The sequence below is a fragment of the Myodes glareolus genome, chromosome 27, assembly GCF_982192425.1.
Source record: "Myodes glareolus chromosome 27, mMyoGla1.1, whole genome shotgun sequence".
Classification (NCBI taxonomy): Eukaryota; Metazoa; Chordata; class Mammalia; order Rodentia; family Cricetidae; genus Myodes; species Myodes glareolus.
In genome coordinates this window covers 15869533-15888954 of record NC_142052.1, presented here as the reverse complement: position 1 = coordinate 15888954, position 19422 = coordinate 15869533, and the positions used below count along the sequence as shown (strand labels likewise).

Genomic DNA, 19422 nt, shown 5'->3' with positions numbered 1-19422 from the left:
CTGAGTAAGGCTCACAATGTAACCTCTGACTTCTATATGCACACATGCATACTCATGACCACATAAACATGGATAACACACACAAGTGAAAATTCATTGTGATCTAAAATGGGAAACATTTAGTGAGTTATTTAATGTTTCTATATATAATTAAACATATAAACTAATCTACTCAAATATTTTTTACATACCTACTGTGTGCCAGGCACCAAAAACACAGTAATGAAGAACAGAAAATCTTGACTTTATTCTGTTGGAAAGAAAGTAATGATAATTAAATGAGGAACCACAGACCAATAGCAACAGGTGCTATGAACGAAAGTTTAAGGTTGAGGACAAAAGGCTATTCCATGGAGTAAAAATAACACTTGCTGTTATAGAAGGTAGTATCTACTGCATTGGGGGAAAAGGGGGAATAAGGTACTGAAAACTTGAAGGATGCTGTAGGTTGATTCTGATGAAGTGTTTGGGCTTTTTTCCAGAGGATTTATATAAGGTAGATGCGTCCAAGCTGGAGTCATTAGTAGAAGAAAACAAAGCACTCAATGAACAGATTGCAAGATTGGAGCAAGAAAGAGAAAAAGAACCGGTTAGTAACCGTGTTTTTGAACTCACTTGACAGCTCTTTAGACTCTTGAGCCTGTTTGACAAGACCCTCTTATGGAAGGTGTTTTTAAATGGGTTAACAAATAAGCTTCTTAAAGGTAAGATAGTATAGACTTTCAGTGAAACCATGTGTGGTATCTGCGGTGCTTTGTTTTCCCTTCTGGTCTACTAGTCGTGGACTAATGGTGCTGGGAATATGATGAAAGCTTCCTGCCTGTTTACATAAGACCCAAACTACCCTTTGAACAGGGTCCCTGGGGTATTTACTTGCAAGGAACATTGTTCTCAAGAGGTCCTGAGTTTAGGTAGTGAAAACACGGTGGTAACAAACTGGCTTATAGAGAATACTGTAACATGCATGTTTTTATAAAAGCAAGATGATATTGTGGGTGTTTATTTTAATATGTATGGGTATTTTGCCTACATGCATATCTGTGTACCACATGCTCACGGTGCCTGTGGAGAACAGAAGAAAATATCAAATCTGAACTCAAGATACAGAGAGTTGTTAAACTGAATCCAGGTCCTGTGAAAACAGGCAGCGCTCGTAACCCTAAGCCAACTTTCCAATCCTGGTAGCAGAATCTTTATCTTGTTTTTATTAGTGGAGCACCTAGATTGTTCTGAAAAGTTATCAGATATTAAGTGTTTGTGTTTCTACATTATCCTTGGTCTTTCCCTATTATAAAATGAAGTCTTTCATTAAATTATTATGTTACAGTAGTAATACCAAAGTTCTTTTTTTAGTTCTTTTGATTTCCTCTAAGATAAGTGTAAATAATATTGCTTTCTTTAAAATACAGAATACTTCTTGATAAAAATAACTAACTTAGTATATGTTTTCTTCTAGAATCGTCTAGTATCATTGAAGAAACTGAAAACTTCTTTGCAAGCAGATGTTCAAAAGTATAAAGCATACATGAGCAGTTTGGAGTCACATTCGTCCATCCTAGACCAGAAACTAAGTGGTCTTGATGACGAAATTGGGAGGCTACGTAAGCAGAGCTAAGGGATCGTGTAGCTTGGCCTACGGCTATATAAACAGCTGTGACCTTTCCTTCTTTGATAACTTTCTGTAGTAGTTATCAAGTTTTCAGTATAGCTCATTCATCCAGGCGCAGTAGCGCACACCTTTAATCCTAGCACGTGGGAAGCAGAGGCAGGTGGATCTCTGTGAGTCTGAAGGCAGCCTGGGCTACAAAATGAGTGACAGGACAGCCAGAGCTGTATCGTGAGACCCTGTCTCAAAAAAGCCAAAATAATAATTGTCTGGGTTTTCGTCCTGCCACCAGGTCTCACAGCCGTTTATCCCCAAAGAAATCACACAGAGGTCTACAGTAATGATAAACTGATTGGCCCATTAGCTCAGGTTTCTTATTAACTCTTATAACTTATATTGACCTATTATTCTTATCTGTGTTAACCACATGACTTGATACTTTTTTCAGCGGGGCAATCACATCTTCCTTCTTCTGTGATGGGGACAGGACTGGGGAGAAATGGGCTTCCTCCTTCCCAGAATTCTTCTGTTCTCCTTGACCCACCTCTACTTCCTGACTGGCTACTGGCCAATCAGCGGTTATTTAAAACATAATTGACAGAATATTTACAATTGTCTCGCACCAAATAATAATTATTTTTCTTCTCTCATATCTCCACATGGAATCCAAGAGCCGATAAATATGTGCTTACCAGAGGACTCAGGAAGAATGTGTTTTTCCAGCTTCTATGGCTGACAGCATACCTAGGTTTATGTCCACATCACTCTAATCTCTACCTCCATCTTCTTACTGTCTTTTCTCTGCATCCCCTTTTATCTTCCTTTTTTAAAACTATATTTGTATCCCATGCTGGTTTTGTATTGGCCCCAACCTCCAGCAGTCTGTAATAATACATAGCCCAAGCTCATCTCAGACTCAGAATATTGCCTCCAAAAATTAGAATGATAAATTGCCTCCACACCCTTCTCCCTTCAGTCCTCTCTCTTTGTCTTTTCTTTTTTCTGTTTTTTCTTCTTTTTCTGGTTTGGTGGTTTGTTTTTTTTTTCCTCTGAGATAGGGTTTCCCTGTGTAGTCCTGGCTGTCCTGGAACTCTCTTTGTAGACCAGACTGACCTTGAATGCACAGAGATCTGAGGTCTGGGTTTAAAGCTGTGTGCCATCACTGCCCAACTCTTTTTTTTTTTAATTTTATGTGTATGTTAAGTTTATGTGTACCTCATGTCTACCTGATACCCTCAAGTCAGAAGAGGGTGTTAGATCTGCTGGAACTGGAGTCACAGATGGTTGTAAGCTACCCATGTAGGCCCTGGAAACTAAATCTGGGCCTTCTGGAAGAGCACTAAGTGCTTCAACTGCTGACCATCTCTCTGGTCCCTGTGTCTCCATCTTCCTATCTGCATGAACTCTCCATTTGCCTCTATCTTACAGTGATACCTATGGTGATGTTTAAGGCACACCTGCATAATCCAGGGTTCTCTCATGTCAGCATTCCCAATCACTTGTGTGAAGACCATTTTCCAGATAAGGTGATATTTACATGTTCGAGACATGTGTAGCCCTTCTCAGCCCACTGTAACTTCCAGCATTCTCAGTACATGACTTTTTTGGTTTTGAACAGTCTTACTGAGCAAGCCCGGTTGGCCTCCACTCTTGACTGTCCACCTACCTCAGCGTAGATACTAGGATTATAGGTGTGCACTGCTGTTTCTGTCTGGCTTAAGCACAGGGCTTTTTAGAGCCAACAGACAACCTTTTCTAAGAACAGACGTCCTCTGAATATGAACCTGTATGTGTTTTTAATTTAATAGTACATTATATATATAAATTTATAACTATATATTATGTATAATAAAAACTATAATTTTATATATTTATGGTCCATTCTAATGTATTCTATATAAATATATTATTTTACATTAAAAACCAGATCCCTTTTTATATTTTTATTTAGTATGTGTATGTTATCTGTGTGAGGACATGCCACAGGATACAAATGGAGGTAAAAGGACAACTCTTGCAGTCCATTCTCTCCTTGCAGCTTTACATAGTTCTGGGTACCAATCTCAGTTTGGCAGGCTTGCTCAGCAAGGACTGTGCCTGCTGAGCATCTTACTGGCCCTAACCAGCTAGACTCTTGATCTCTGCCTCCTTCTGTTGCCTGTAACTGTCGTATCCTCTAGCAGTGCCATGTAAGCAAGTCCGCAGCTGACACAGATTAAAAACAAAGTGGAAAGCTGCACGTGCCCCATGCTCTACACGCAACAGCACAGCAAAGGGTGTGCCTGAGTGTCCTGTGTCTTCCTAACATTGGATTCAGGAGCACATGCCTACTGTAGTTAAGCTTTGGAAAATACTATGGCACATAGAACTTCCTAACTTCTGTGACACCAGAAACAGAGCAGAAGTTGACTTCAGTCACAGAACCATTAAACTAGAGTTTAAAAATAAATATAAGGAGACCTGGAGTTTTCCTAGAATTCTGCAGTTTCTTCCTTCAGGATTTCTCAATTTATGTCTATCATATGTAGATTGTGAAGATGGTCTTTAGAGTTTTGGATTTAACCCTTAGTCTATGTAGTTCTGATCATCTACAAAACCAAGGCTTATAATTGTCACATAGTATATACTAAAATCAAGTTTATACAAAATACTTCATTTGTGCATATTGTGTTTGCTCTAAATGAACTCTCACTGTTTTCGTAGCCCATGATCAATGTCCTTTGCTTTTCCATATCATAGACTATTCTCTTAATCCCAATGTAATTAAACCAATACTATTATTATTCTTTTTTTTTACAAATAGTCAAAAGGAAAAGTACATATCTTTTTGTGAATGTATAGAACATGGCATATGTATGTCTATGTCCACTGGCCTCTAGGGATCTGTGTCTGTCCACCTTTCACCCATAACATGAGGGTCACAGATGTGTGCCCAATGACCAACTTTTATGTGGGTGCTGGATCTAAACTCAGGCCCTCCTTTTCTCGTACCACAGACTCTTTACCAACCACACCACTTTGGCACCTCCTTATTCTTAGGAGAATATTACATCCAAAAATTGCCAGCTGAGTAGATGAGAGAGTAATATCATCTGTCATTTGTTTTAATTCTCTGACTTGGTTAACTTCCTTGATTACTTAAAGCCATTCAAGACTACAATTGAGGAGGACATACTTAGATTCTGTAGATCTATCATGCTTTTGTGCAGAGACATAATAGAGGCATAAAGTTACTTAAGCCAACTCAGAGGTAGAGTTTACCAACGATTGTGTAAAAACCACATTTCTGAATAGTTCAAATTTGTAAAAGAGTATTAGAAGCATTTAAAATGAACCTAAAAAGTTGAACTATGCCTGTTTACAAATTTTAAATGTAACTTTGGATGGAGTCACAATTTGTCACACCCTTCTTTCTGAAACTGTGGTAAGCCAAACATGGAAGATATCAACCTAAAGCTCTAGTTGTATGGCTTATGTCATTAATGAGGTAGGATCACTTATCCATAAGAAAGGATGTATATGTATAAAGTTGACATTTAAACAATCTTAAATGGTGCCATCAGGTTCTCTGTAGAGTTTTTTTTTTTAATTTTTTGAAAGCTTTTGTGTCTTCTCTTGCAGAATTAGAATGTGAAGCAATGAGACAGGAGAATGCTCGGCTACAGAATATTGTTGATAACCAAAAGTACTCGGTTGCAGACATCGAGAGAATAAATCATGAAAAAAATGAATTACAGCAGACTATTAATAAGTTAACCAAAGACCTAGAGACTGAACAGCAGCTAATGTGGAATGAGGAATTAAAATATGCCAGAGGCAAAGAGGCGGTAAGTCATACTGTATTCTGAGTGACCACTCATCACGGAAGACCTTAGGAAAGGCCTGTGTAACCAAGGGGAATTCTGTAGGTAGAGGGATAAATTTTTCTAACACTGACATTTAGCACAGCTAAAACACTCATATCCTTATGCCAGCTCATCAACACCTCTATTATTTATCAGTCATATTTAAGATATACTTGGTTTTCTGGTGATGAACTAAGATCTCAGCAAATAAATAAATGTATGTATGTGATTCTGTCATAGAGTGAACAAGCAGTTCAGTGTAAGTAGTCATCTATCTTCCCTTATCTCCTAATCCTGGTATGTAAGCTCCATCCCTGGGTATAAAGAAAATAGGTATACATCTGTATGCACATATATAAGAGCTAGCATCAGTACGGAATGTAAGCTTAGCATGCTCAGGGTATCAAGTTCAATATGTAGTACTAAAGAAAAGGATGTGGCACTCAGTCTTTGAGCCTGGAATTTGGTCAAACTTGATTTAGCTTTAACCTGTCATTTCTTATTAACAGCATGCATAGTCTGCATCACGTAGCCTTTTATAGTCTCCACTTGCTTCTTTAGAAAGTGAAGTGTAAGAGGCAGAGAGAGGCGAATGTCTGTGAGTTCAAGGCCAGCCTAGTCTACAGAGCGAGTTCTAGGATAGTCTCTAAAACTACAGAGAAACCCTGTCTTGAAAAAAAAAGAAAAAAGAAAATGAAGTGTAATTAGACCACATCAGTTAATCTGAAGTGAGTTACTTCAGAGTACCTTATCTCTCAGAGGCTGTGTAAGAAAGGAGAGGTTATAAATTTCTGGAATAAGTAAACATTGGGTTTATGAACCTAAAAGGATAGCATTTTTTTGGTTGAACACTCTGAAAGAAGAAAATAATCTAGGGGGTAGGTAATCAGTGGCCTAGGGCGGGGTCCAACTCCGGCCAGAGAGAAGAACTTGAGAGTATCAAAGGTCTGACTAGGTTACAAAAACTCACCTAAACAATGCATTTGTAACCTTTTGTTCTGTAATAAATTTTTGCCCTACTTGTTAAGTCTGGTAGTATAGCCATCTAGAACTCTTGTTAAATATAACGGTTGTGACTGCTTCTGGATCATCCGAAGTGTTGACTGTGGGAACTAATAATGGGAAAAAGAGCTAGAGACATAAGCAGTGAACTCCTGGAAGTTTTTTCATTAGACTGAAAAGAGGAGCGGGAAGCAGTAGAACAGGCCGCAGCTTGGGCCTGGATAGTAACAGAAGAGAAGAGAAACTTCCAGGCTGTGTTCTAGGGCCAGGGGAGAAGATACACAAACGCACTTGCATGTGCACATGCGCAACACACACACACACACAGAGAGAGAGAGAGAGAGAGAGAGAGAGAGAGAGAGATAAATATCTGATTCTATAGAGCTTACATTCAGCTAGTAAAAGAACAGATAGGTCACATTGTAAAGTAAATTAAGAGTTTGGGGATACTAAGGACTACGTTAGAGGGGAAGAACACCGTCCTGGTAACAGATGTACCCTTGAAAGAACTACTAAAAATTTTTCAATAGAGTTAAGCTAATATTTTGAAGTGTAAATTAGCTATTTCTTTTATTTGTGATAATTAAAATGTGTTAACAGTGTCAAATGTAAGTTTTGGGTTCCCGTCACACATTTTGGGTTTTTGACGGGTTGTGTGTGTGTGTGTGTTTTTCCAGACCAATTGTCTCTGTATGTAACCCTGGTTGTCCTGGAACTCTCTCTGTAGACCAGTCTGGCCTCAAACTCAAAAAATCCACCTGCCTGTGCCTCCCAAGTGTTGAGATTAAAGGTGTGCCCAGCTCTAAACTTTGGTCTCATTTCATATTTATATCTAGGTTTGAGAATGTAAGTTTTAGTTGATAATGAAACATGGGTTTGCTCTAATTTATGTGGAGTAAATGAACAGTGGTATACTGCTCATTAATTACAGCCTTAGAATTGTCCAAACTTTTCATTTATATATTTTAATATTACTATCCGTTAGCTATCAAACTACTAAAAACTGGCATCACAGCTTGTGTAGAGTTATAGAAATGACCATTGAAAACCACACAGTCTAGGACTGCTTTATTTTTAACATTTCTTTTTATGTTCTCTTCCAGATCGAAGCACAATTAGCAGACTACCACAAATTGGCTAGAAAGTTAAAGCTTATTCCCAAAGGTGCTGAGAACTCCAAAGGTTATGACTTCGAAATTAAGTTTAATCCTGAAGCTGGTGCCAAATGCCTTGTCAAATACAGGGCTCAAGTTTATGTAAGTCTGTGTCTGAACCTCACTTTACCTTAGTGCCATAGGACTGGACTAAGATGTAGCACTTTCTTCTGAGTGGTAGACATCTTATTTCCCACCTGACTTTTGACTTTAAAAGTCTTTTCCTCTCTGCCACCTTTACTTCATCCAACTATCCATTAAAAAGTTGGTTACAAGTAAAACATGTCAGAACTATGTCAACAATCTGAGGTAAGCTTTGTTTTCTAGTTACCTTCAGTCCCTCTTGGAAGATCGTCATTAGCAAATGTCAGGTGCCTACTTTACTCATGGTAAAACTTACAAGGTTAGTTACCAGATCAGTTCTTCCAGCCAGACTGGAGAGTGGTAGCCCTTCAGGGAAATCTTGAAAGATGAAGTCTCTGTGGTACACTTGTGGGAATAGCTCTAGTACAAGCACATACAGAAAGGTGTAAAGTATAATGAATTATTTTTCAAGGCAGAAAAAGGAAAAAAGTCAGTAATCAACAACAACAAAAAAACTGCCCAATTTTGAAATGACCAAGGAGATAATTTTGAGAAAATATTCTTATTGCTATGTTACAATTTTAGATTTATTCAGAAGTATCACAGATTCATTGCCAATACTAAAGTACCACCTTTAAAATATTTACCTTTGGAATTCAAATATGTTGACTCAAATGCTATGCATTTTTCCCTTGAGAATTGTTCATCCAGACTATGTCCATCCCCCTGACCCTGCCTTATCTAATCAAAAGCTAAGCAGGGTCAGGTCTGCTTAGTACTGGGATGGGAGAACTGATCACCTACCATGTGTCTACTGTGTACAGAGTGTGTTCCAGCCCAGCTGTGTGCTGGAGATAAAATACCCAAGGTGAACTTTATCTTCTCAGAGATAGCGGTTTACTGATGAACAGACATTGCTTAAATCAAGCCAGCTATATTCACACATACACACCCACTTTTCAGTAACTTTTAGACAAGATCTTACTGTGAATCCTGGTCTTCAACTCTCCATGTAGCCTGGCTGGGTCTCGACTCGAGACAGTGCTGCTGTCTCAGCCTCCTGAGAGCTGGGACTGCGAATGTGTTCCACAGCAACTCCACTTCCATATCTACTTCAGGATGTCACTGTGTACTTCTTGCTGGCCTGGAACTGCCTGTTAAACCAGACTGGCCTCAGTCTTTTCCGGGTGCTGGGACTAAAGGGGTACAACACCACACTCAGTTTAGATTTACTGTCAGTTAAGAAAAGAAGTTTCACACCGTACTTACTGGTTTGCAAGCCATTAGTTGTCAAACTACACATATTGACTTCTTTTGTTCTTTTGTTTTTCAAGACACAGTTTCTCTGTGTAGTCCTGGCTGTCCAGGATCTCGCTCTGTAGACCAAGCTAGCCTTGAAGTCACAGAGATCTGCCTGCCTCTGCCTCTGCCTCTCAAGTGCTGAGATTGAAGGTGTGCGCCACCACCGCCCAGCTAGTACCTTGATTTCTGTCAGTAGCCAGGTAGCTGGCTGATTTTGCACATCACTACTTTGAGTGGTTTCATATTACTGCAGCAAGAAAATAATTACCTGATTTAAATAATCTTGTAAAAGGTATTTAGGCACAAAGAATATGTTCATAAAATTTACTTTTACTCTAGAAATATTTTATAGAGTAATGAGCAATGAACGTAGACGTAGGATGCTGGAGAGAAAGGTCAGTGTTTAAGAACATGCGTTGCCTGTACAGGCATCCCAGATTCGAAGTCCAGTGCCTACTGCAACTAATTCACACCTAATTTTACTCCAGCTCCAGGAGAATCCCTTGTCTCCGGCCTCTACAGGCATCTGCATTCAACATGCACATGTATCCACAGAATTAATATAAATAAATCCGTAAGAGAGAGAGCAGAAATAGTTAGGAATGATGGAGAGCATCCGTCATGCCAGCCACTTGGAAGAGAGTTGTAAAAAGGCATTGAGTCCTTCAAAAAACAGGCATGGAGTGATTCTATGTTTTGTCGTATTGCACAGTTTGGGGTTTGGCAAGGATTCTCATTTGTTTTGCTTTTTCTTCGAGTGTGAAAAGACATGTGGGAGAGTGCATTCCGTGACACACAGGAGGTCAGTTCTGTCATCCACCTTAGGTGGTTTCTGAGGATCAAACTCAGGTCTCCAGGCTTGATCAGCAAGCTCTTTACCCACTGAGCCATCTTTCACATCCTGTTTTTGTTTCGTTGAAACTGTAACTCATAGTCCAGAGTGGCCTCAGATTGCTGTGGTGACAGGCTTGTACAACCACACCTATCCCCAGGAGTTGGGTTTATATTCAGTGGTAGAACCCATGTTTGTTGTAGAATGTCTGGGTTTGATGGACAGCATAAAAAAGGAACTGATCAAAGCTAGAAGTCAATAATAGCTTTAAAAGACTTACTCGTGAACCAGGTGTGATTACACAAGGCTGTAATCCCAGCAGTCAGGAGGCAGGGACATGTGGATCTCTAACTTTGAGGCCAGCCTGATCTACATAGTGAGTTCTAGGACAGCAAAGGCTACATAGAGAATCCCTGTCTCCTCAAAACAGAAACAAGAAAGACTTAATACATAATGACATATGGCACTATCTTTTGGTGTAATGAAATATGTTTAAAGTAAAAATGGCATTTAGATAACAATGAAAAGTATACTACAGCCACTGAATTGTATACTGTTTGTATATACTAGTTGTATAGAAAGTTTAGTTTCAGGTTAAATTTAACATAACTATTTCTATTTAATCATTTTAAAGTGGGTATTACCTCAGTTTTCTCAACAGAGTGAGAAACAAGGCAGTAGAGTGTGGAAATAAAATCATCAGGTTAGAAGACAAATAGAAGTTCAACAAGAATCTTAAGCAAAGTATAAAGAGAAATGGGGGCTGGAGAGATGGCTCATAGTTAAGACTGTTTACTGCTCTGGGAGGGGGCCAGGTTCTATTCCCAGTCCCCACATCAGTCACCTCATAGACTCCTGTAGCTCCAGATCCAGGGAGACCCAACTCTGGCCTCTGCAAAGACCCGCACTCACGCATCCAGACATAAAAACAGAAAGAAGTGGACTGTCAGGCACTGTGACAGATACCCATAATCCTCTCACTTGGAAGAAGGTTGAGACCAGATGTTTATTCTTTCCTAAACCTTGGCTTCAAGAAAATAAGATGTTTTCTCACCAATGGTATATTATATTTAAAATTGCATGGCTTTTTTTTTCTCTGAAACTGTCTTAGGTCATAATATAATCATACCTCGTGGGAATTTTATAATATATCTTGACTCCCATATTTCATATATTTTCTAGGTACCTCTCAAAGAACTCTTGAATGAAAGCGAGGAAGAAATTAGCAAAGCCTTAAGTAAAAAGATGGCTCTGGAGGACACTTTAGAGCAAGTAAGTGTGGAGCATGTAATGCAGCCTAGCGTCGAGTGTGACTTGTGATTGCTGAGCAACATGGTTTAAATTCTGGTTAGTCTGAGACAGGGCTTCTCTGTGTAGCTCTGGCTGTTGGTGGCACTCACTCTGTAGACCAGACTGGCCTTGAACTCACAGAGATCTTCCTGCTTCTGTCTCCTGAGTGCTGGGATCAAAGGTGTGAGCCACTGCCACCCAGTTTTATTCTTTTTTGTTTTTCAAGTAATCTGTAAGTAAAACCCACAGCTTTACATAAATAGCTATTCAAGTAATCCACACAAAGTTGTTTTCACTGTTAAATTCTATGACATCTGACCTTATGGGCTACAAACATGGCCCTGTGGTAAAGTACTTTCTTAGCATATGGCTGCAGCCCTGGCTTCAATTCCCTGTACCAACAGAAAAAGAAAACACCTATTTTTTTACTAGGAGGACCTTTTCCTCTCCTCAATAAAGTAGATGTCAGGAGTCTGCCTTGTCCTGGCAATTCCAGCACTTTGTTATCAGAGGCTGGGAAGATTGCAAGTTTCAGGCCAGGCTGGGTCACATAGTAAGACCCTATCTAAAAAAACTTAACAACCATGAAATTGTAAAATGAAAAATGGTCTATGTTTAGTAAGAGTGCAAGTTAGCCTAGTCCAGCAGAGACAGCTGTGGGTCCGTGCAAGATCCACAGGGGCCATGCCAGAGCAGGAGGGAGCGCGTCCCTGGAAGGCTGGCTGTTGGCAGGCAGGCAGGAGACAGAGACATGGACATGTAAAATGAGATTAAAATATTTATTCGGGGTTATGGAGGAAAGGGGGAGGGGACAGAGAAAGAAGGGGAGGAGAAGAGGAAGGAGAGGGCGAGAAAGAAAGACAGAAACAGAAAAGGAGAGAGAGAAAAGGACAGAAAACATGTGTGCAAGGCCAAGAGAGAAAACAGAAAGAAAGTTAAGATGGCAACGAGAGGTCAGAAGTCACTGGGAGTGGGCATAGCTTGTCCCTTAAAGGGACCAGAGATCAAAAGGAATAGCAGTGGCATTATAAATCATTTTGAATACTCCTTTCCCTGATGGCTTAGGACGTTGAACCCTTCATCAAATATCATTGGCCGTTTCTATTTCTTCCCTTGAGAACGTCTGCTCACTTCATTACTTCATGTAAGATTGGATTTGGTTTAATTTTGGCTGTTTTTACATAATAGACCCCATCAGATACAGAGTTGGCAATGATTTCTCAAACCTCTAAGCTGTCTCTTCAGTTGTGAGGTTGCTTCCATTGTTAGGCAGGATTTTAATTTGCTATAATCCCATGTGTCAGTCCTTGGGTTGTGTTCTCTGCTGTCACAGTCCATTCAGAAGTTCCTGCCTCTGCATAGGATGATTGTTGACACAGGACATAGTTGATGTGTCTTCCCTGCAGTTTCAGCATGTCCTGTCTTCATATGAAGTCTTTGATCCATTTTCAATGTTTCATGTAGTGTGAGACTCAAGACCTGATTTCACTTTTCTACAGGTACATACCCAGTTTTCTCACCAGCGTTTGTTAAAGAGGCTCTTTCCTAATGTATGTTTTTGACATCTGTGTTCAGTGAAAAAAATGAAGTAGCTGCTAGGGCTGGAAAGATGACTCCATGATTAAGAGCACTTGCCACTCTTGCAGAGGACACAAGTTCAGTTACCAGCACCCATATGGCAGCTCACAACCCCTTGTAGCTGTAATTCCAAGGAATCTGATGTCCTCTTCTTGACTCCATCGGCACCTGGAATGCACACAGTGTACATACAAACGAAAATGCAAAACACTCTTATACATAAAATAGAATCTTAAAAAGATTAGTACTTCTTTAAAGACAGACAAGTACTGGAGAGTTGCTCATCAGTTAACAGTACTTGTTGCTTACGAAAAGAGCCGAAGTTTGATTTCCAACATCCACATGGCAGCTTACAACCATCTGTTGACACCAGTCTCAAAGAATCTGACTCCCTCTTACCTCCTTGGGCACCAGGCATACCCATGCTAACAAAGCACTCACATACACGATAAATAAATATACATTAAAGCAAATATAAAGTTTTATAATGTTAAATGATAATTTTGATGTCTGTCAAGCTGAACACCATGAAGACAGAGAGCAGAAGAAATGTGAGGATGCTGAAGGAAGAGGTGCAAAAGCTGGACGACCTTTACCAACAAAGTGTTAAGGTAGGAGCTTGACCGGTGTGTTCATCTGACTCGACTCTGAAATCTTATCTGAATGTGGCAGTATACAAAAGCTGAGAGGAGGCCTCAAAACTCAGCCCAAAGAGCCAGGTGTGGTGTTGTCATACCTATAGTCCCAACATTTAGAAGACCCCATGGGAGGATTGGCACAGATTTGAGACCCACCTGGGCAGAAGTAATTGTCCATTAAGAATCATTTCAAAGGCTGGAGAGATGGCTCAGAAGTTAAGAGCTCTGGCTGCTCTCCCAGTGGTCCTGAGTTCCATTGTGGTTCAAACATCCACATAGTGGCTCACAACCATCTATAATGAGACCTCATACCTTCTTCTGTGATGCAGGTAGAACACTATGTACATAATAAATAAATAAGTCTTGAAAAAAAAATCATTGCAAACTTACTTTCCCGACTAAATTTCAGTCTATTCATAAGAGCTCCAGAAGCTAGGTAAGGTATAAGACTGATTGCCAGTGTTCTATTCAACCCTGAATTTTCCCAGACCCCATTCACGGGCCATCATACAATTAAGTTTTGCAACTGTGCCATTATTAGTTAAACCAGCAAAGTATAACAAATAGAAACGTTTATATTGCTCTATATTATATACAGGGTGCTTTTTGAGCAATGTAGAATTTTTGGAAATTGTAACACAAAATCCGATCTGCACATGAAGTATGAAATAGGTACCTATTATTTTTCCTTTTATCATATTCCTTGCATGAAAGGTTAAGCTTATTCTTGAAAGCACTCAAGTGAAAGACTTTATAAATCCATACTTCAGCATCACAAACCTAGGAATCTGAGAATGACTGAAACTAATTTTGCTGAAAATAGTTAATATGTGTGTGAAATTTTAATCAAAGTACCAGGTTTCTTTAAATTAGACTTGAAACATTGTTAAATAGAGTGCTACACAGAATCCTTCAGAAAGGGGCACAATTGTGTTTATCATATGGAGTCTCCACTGGAACAGTTAAAGAAGGCAGTCAACAACTTGGAAATATTAATGATGCAATGTTCTGGGTTTTTTTTTTTTTTATTCTTAACCTACTTTACTTAAATCTGCCTTTAACAAATGGAATATGAATGAAAAAAACTGATTTTTCTCCTTTAGGAGGCTGAGGAACAAGAAGAGAAGTGTGCCAGGGAGCTGGAATCCCTGGAGAAACACAAGCACCTACTGGAGAGTGCTGTGAACAAGGGCCTCAGCGAAGCCATGGATGAGCTAGAGGCTGTCCAGCGGGAGTAAGTTCACCTCGCCAAGATCTGATTCTTTATACTTTGTAAAACTGCTTCCTGTTTTATCTTTAATTCCTATTATGAAACTATTTGGGGTGCAAAGAATGATATTTTAAGGATTTAAGCCAAAAATTAAGACACCTTATGACACTATTAGAGTAATTGCCCAGCTAGATTATTAAATAGCTTTTAATGCCTGGAAATGAATCCATTTTTTGTTTGGTTGGTTGGTTTGGGTTTTTTGTTATTTTTCTGCTTGTTTTTGGTTTTTGACCTTTTTGTTTTTATGGGGTTTTTTTGTTGTTTTGGTATTTTGGTTTTTCAAGACAGTTTCTTTGTCTAGCTTGGAGACTGTCGTGGTCTGTAGACCTTGACTCACAGAGGTACGCTTGCCTCTGCCTCCCAAGTTCTGGTATTAAAGATGTGAGCCACCACTAAGCAGCCGTTGTTTTGTTTTTGAGATAGAATAATTTATATATATAGTCCCTGCTTTCTGGAACACATTATGTAGTTCAGATTGCTTGACTTTGCTGGAACTAAAGGTATGCTCCACCACACCCGGCTGTAGACATCTTAAATAATTCAGAAATGCATAAGTAATGCAATAAATATGGAACTCTTCAACTGAAGAAGACCTACAATGCCAGCCAGGCACTGTAGCCTAGCGCTTGGGTGAAGAGGTGGAAGGTTCGTCTGAAATGGAACGGAGGGTCACAGCATCAGGGTAGCTGACCACATCGAGTGAACAGAAGCAGCTGGTAGAGATCTGAGCTGTGTGCTTACATAATGGCATTTGGATGGACTCTACCAGGCATGGTTTTCTTGGGAGTGGGAGTGGACAGGGTTTCTCTGTAGCTTTGAAGCCTGTCCTGGAACTCCACTCTATAGGCCAGCCTCAAACTCACAGATATGTGCCCATCTCTGCCTGTTGAGAGCTGGGATTAAAGGCGTGTGCCACCACTTATGGCCAGGTATGGTTTTCTTTATTCACCAAATATTTCTCAGGAAAAATAATATCATATATAAATGCAAATTTTGCATTTTGCTCAGGTTACTACACTGTACTAATTTATTCATTTATTTTCTAGATATTAAACAAGTGGTTTTTTTAATTTTCATTCTGTAGATACCAACTGGTTCTACAAAGCACAGCTGAAGAAAGGAGAAAAGTGGGAAGTAACTTACAGCATCTTTTAGAGATGGTTGCTACACACGTAGGATCTTTGGAAGTAAGTGTGAAACTCTCTCTGAATTCTAGCTGCTTTGTTTCTATAGGAACTGAATAACAAGTTTTCCTTTTTTTCTTAATTTATTAGAAAAAAAACACTATCTTTTAACATTTTACATACCAATCCCAGTTCCCACTGCCTCTTCTCCTCCTGCTCCCTCCAACATCCTCCCACCCCATCCCCCATCCACTCCTCAGAGAATGTAAGGCTTCCCATGGGAAGTCAACAAAGTCTAGCACATTGCTTTGAGGCAGGACCACTGCTCTTCCCACCACCTAGGCTGAGCAAAGTATCCCTACAAAGAGAATGGGTTCTAGAAAGCCAGTGCAAGCAGTAGAGATGAATTTTGCTCTCACTGCCAGTCGCCCCACAGTCTGCCCCAGTCATACAACTGCCGCCCACGTTCAGTGGGCCTAGCTCCCCATGCTGTTAGACTGGTGTCTCTTATCTTAGGACCAGGGCATATTTCTTTGTCTGGCTCTGATTCTAGGTGCAGTTTGTATTTCTTTGACACTAATTTCAGAGTCAGAGCACGGGTCTTTAGCCTTGGGTTCAGGAATAAAGATGTTTCTTTCCCTGGTCCAAGTCTCCAATCCAAGGTGGCTCTGGGTTCAGAGTCAGGGTGCGCAGTGATTGGTTGGTTTCCTATTCCAGTTTTCCCTTTTAACCTACATTCCCCTTTTTATTTGTTAATAAATAACAGGAGGATTAGAAAGGGGATGATTTCTTTTCATGAGACTACTTCCTGCTGAATTGGGGCACTGAAGTTCTTGGGACAATCTTGATCTTCATCCCCAGGATATAACTGGATGCACAGGCCTCTGGTTCTGTAGCTATAGGCTGGTAATCCTGCAATAGTAACTTGTTCAAAGTCTGGTTAGAAATCCTTTGGATTTGTTGTTGAAGAAATTTAGACAAGAGGTTTATGAGACAGGGCGTAATTAGTAGAACAAAGAGGAAAGAGGTTAAGGAGGGTAGCATCCAGTTCCATATCTGACTATTAGTGATCCACTGGCTAGGTTTTGAAGATCCATTTGGAACTGTTGGGTCTTATCCTTCACTACACCAGATTGATTGATGTAGAAATAACATTCTTCTCCAAGAAAGAGACAAAGAACAACTCTCTCTGCTGTGATGAGTGAATGCACTCCTCTCTGATTTTATAGTACTAAGGAGGTTAGTGAGTCCATTTGTCCATAAAGACTAAGGATAGTCAGGGCTACCTGTAGGAAATTTGGATGAATTCTGAGGAAAGCAATGGTAAACAGCTAGGGAAGCAGTTGGTCCTGCTGTTCCGGTGGCTGCAGCTGCAGTTATGCCCAGGGCTGCTAGAAAGGGTATCATTTGGATGGCTCGTTTGCCGTGCCATGCAGCTATGAACTTGGCGATGGGAATTGACAAGGGTTCTTCATCAGCAACCACCTCTAATTCAGGGAAGGGGAACAGTGAGAGTTTGACTTCTTTTCCATTTTGTATCCCTTTGATCTCCTTTTGGTGTCTTATTGCTCTAGCTACGACCTCAAGAACCATATTGAATAGATATGGAGAGAGTGGAGAACCTTGTCTTCTTGTTCCTGATTTCAGTGGAATCACTGGGAGTTTCTCTGCATTTAGTTTGATGTTGACTGTTGGCTTGCTGTATATTGCCTTAATTATGTTTAGTTTTGTTCCTTGTATCCCTGTTCTCTCCAAGACCTTTATTATGAAGGGATGTTGTATTTTTTCAAAAGCTTTTTCAGCATCTAATGAGATGATCATGCGGTTTTTATTTTCAGCTAGTTTATATGGTGGATTACATTGACAGATTTTCGTATGTGCAGTCTTCCCTGCGTCTGTGGGATGATGCTGATTTGATCATGGTGCATGATGGTTCTGATGTGTTCTTGGATTCGATTTGCCAGTCATTTATTATTTTTTTCATCAATGTTAATGAGTGAGATTGGTCTGTAATTCTCTTTCTTAGTAATGTCTTTCTGTGGTTTGAGTATCAGGTTATTTGTAACCTCATAGAAGAGTTTGGCAATGTTCCTTCTGTTTCTATTGTGTGGAATGATTTTAGGAGTATTGGTAGTAGTTCTTCTTTGAAAGTCTTGTAGAATTCTGAGCTGAAATCATCTGGTCCTGGGCCTTTTTTAGTTGGGAGACTTTTGATGATAGTTTCTATTTCTTTAGCAGTTTTGGGTCTGTTTAATTTGCTTATCAGGTCTTGATTTAATTTTGGTAAGTTATATTTATCCAGAAAATTGTCCATTTCCTTTAAGTATTCCAGTATTGTGAAGTACAGGTTTTTGAAATATAACCTCAAGATTCTCTGTATTTCCTCCGTGTCTGTTGTTATGTCCCCCTTCTCATTTCTGATTTTGTTAATTTGGATATTCTCTCTCTACCTTTTGGTTAGTTTGGATAAAGGGATGTCTATTTGTTGATTTTTCTCAAAGAACCAGCTCTTTGTCTCATTGATTCTTTGTATTGTTTTCTTTTTTTTTCTATTTTATGATTTCAATTCTAACTTTCATTATTTCCTGGGGTCTAGTTCTCTTAGGTGAGTTTGCTTCTTTTTGTTCTAAAGTTTTCAAATGTTCTGTTAATTCATTAGTGTCAGATTTTTCCGGCTTCTTTAGGTGGGTGTTTAGTGCTATGAACTTGCCTCTTAACACTGCTTTCATTGTGTCTTATAAATTTGGGTATGTTGTGTGGTCATTTTCATTGAATTTTAGGATGTCTTTCATTTCTCCCTTTATTTCTTCCTTGACTCATTTATGATTCAGGTGAACATTGTTTAATTTCCATGTGTTTGTGGGTTTTCTGAAATTTGTGTTGCTATTGACTTCTAGTTTTATGCCATGGTGATCTGTTAAGGTACATTGGGTTATTCCAATTTTTTTGTTTTTGTGGAGCTTTGTTTTGTCCCCAAGTATGTGATCAATTTTTGAAAAGGTTCCATGAGGTGTTGAGAAGAAGGTATAATCTTTACTCTTTGGATGGAAATTTCTATAGATGTCTGTTACATCCATTTGAGTCATGACATCTGTTAGTTCTCTTATTTCTCTGTTCATTTTTTGTCAGAACAACCCGTCCAGTGGTGGGAGGGGAGTGTTGAAGTCTCGCACTATTAGTGTGTGGGGTTTAATGTATGATTTAAGCTTTAAAGTGTTTCTTTGACATATGAGGGTGCCCTTGTATTTGGGGCATAGATGTTCAGTATTGAGATTTCCTCTTGATGGATTTTTCCTATGACTAATATGAAATGACCTTCTTTGTTTATTTTGTTTGATTTTAGCTTGAAGTCTATTTTGTTAGATATTAGGATAGCTACACTCATTAGTTTATTAGGTTCATTTGATTGGTATAGTTTTTCCCAACCTTTTACTCTGAGATTATTATGTCTGTCTTTGAGGTTGAGATGTGTTTCTTGTATGCGTAAAAAGGATCGATTCTCTTTTCATATCCAATCTGTTAGCCTGGGTCTTTTTATAGGTGAGTTTAGTTCATTTACATTAAGGGATATTAATCACCAATGATTTCTATCTCCTGTTAATTTAGATTTCATCATTGGTGATGTTAACTTGTGTGTTTTTTTCTTATTTGGGATATCCCTATTATTCTTAGATTTGATCTTTTCATGGTGTCCAGA

General features: G+C 39.3%; 1 protein-coding gene across 1 annotated transcript in view; it reads left to right on the top strand.

The window, feature by feature from the left end:
* The window catches only part of LOC146889368 (kinetochore protein NDC80 homolog), a 39361-nt gene that overhangs the window by 16523 nt on the left and 3416 nt on the right, over nucleotides 1-19422 (top strand). The window contains exons 9-16 of the mRNA XM_087902467.1: nucleotides 483-589; nucleotides 1457-1601; nucleotides 5228-5433; nucleotides 7557-7709; nucleotides 11008-11097; nucleotides 13212-13304; nucleotides 14435-14565; nucleotides 15686-15788. Of these exons, the coding sequence (XP_087758593.1) occupies nucleotides 483-589; nucleotides 1457-1601; nucleotides 5228-5433; nucleotides 7557-7709; nucleotides 11008-11097; nucleotides 13212-13304; nucleotides 14435-14565; nucleotides 15686-15788 (1028 nt within the window). The remainder of the gene's footprint in view (nucleotides 1-482; nucleotides 590-1456; nucleotides 1602-5227; nucleotides 5434-7556; nucleotides 7710-11007; nucleotides 11098-13211; nucleotides 13305-14434; nucleotides 14566-15685; nucleotides 15789-19422) is intronic.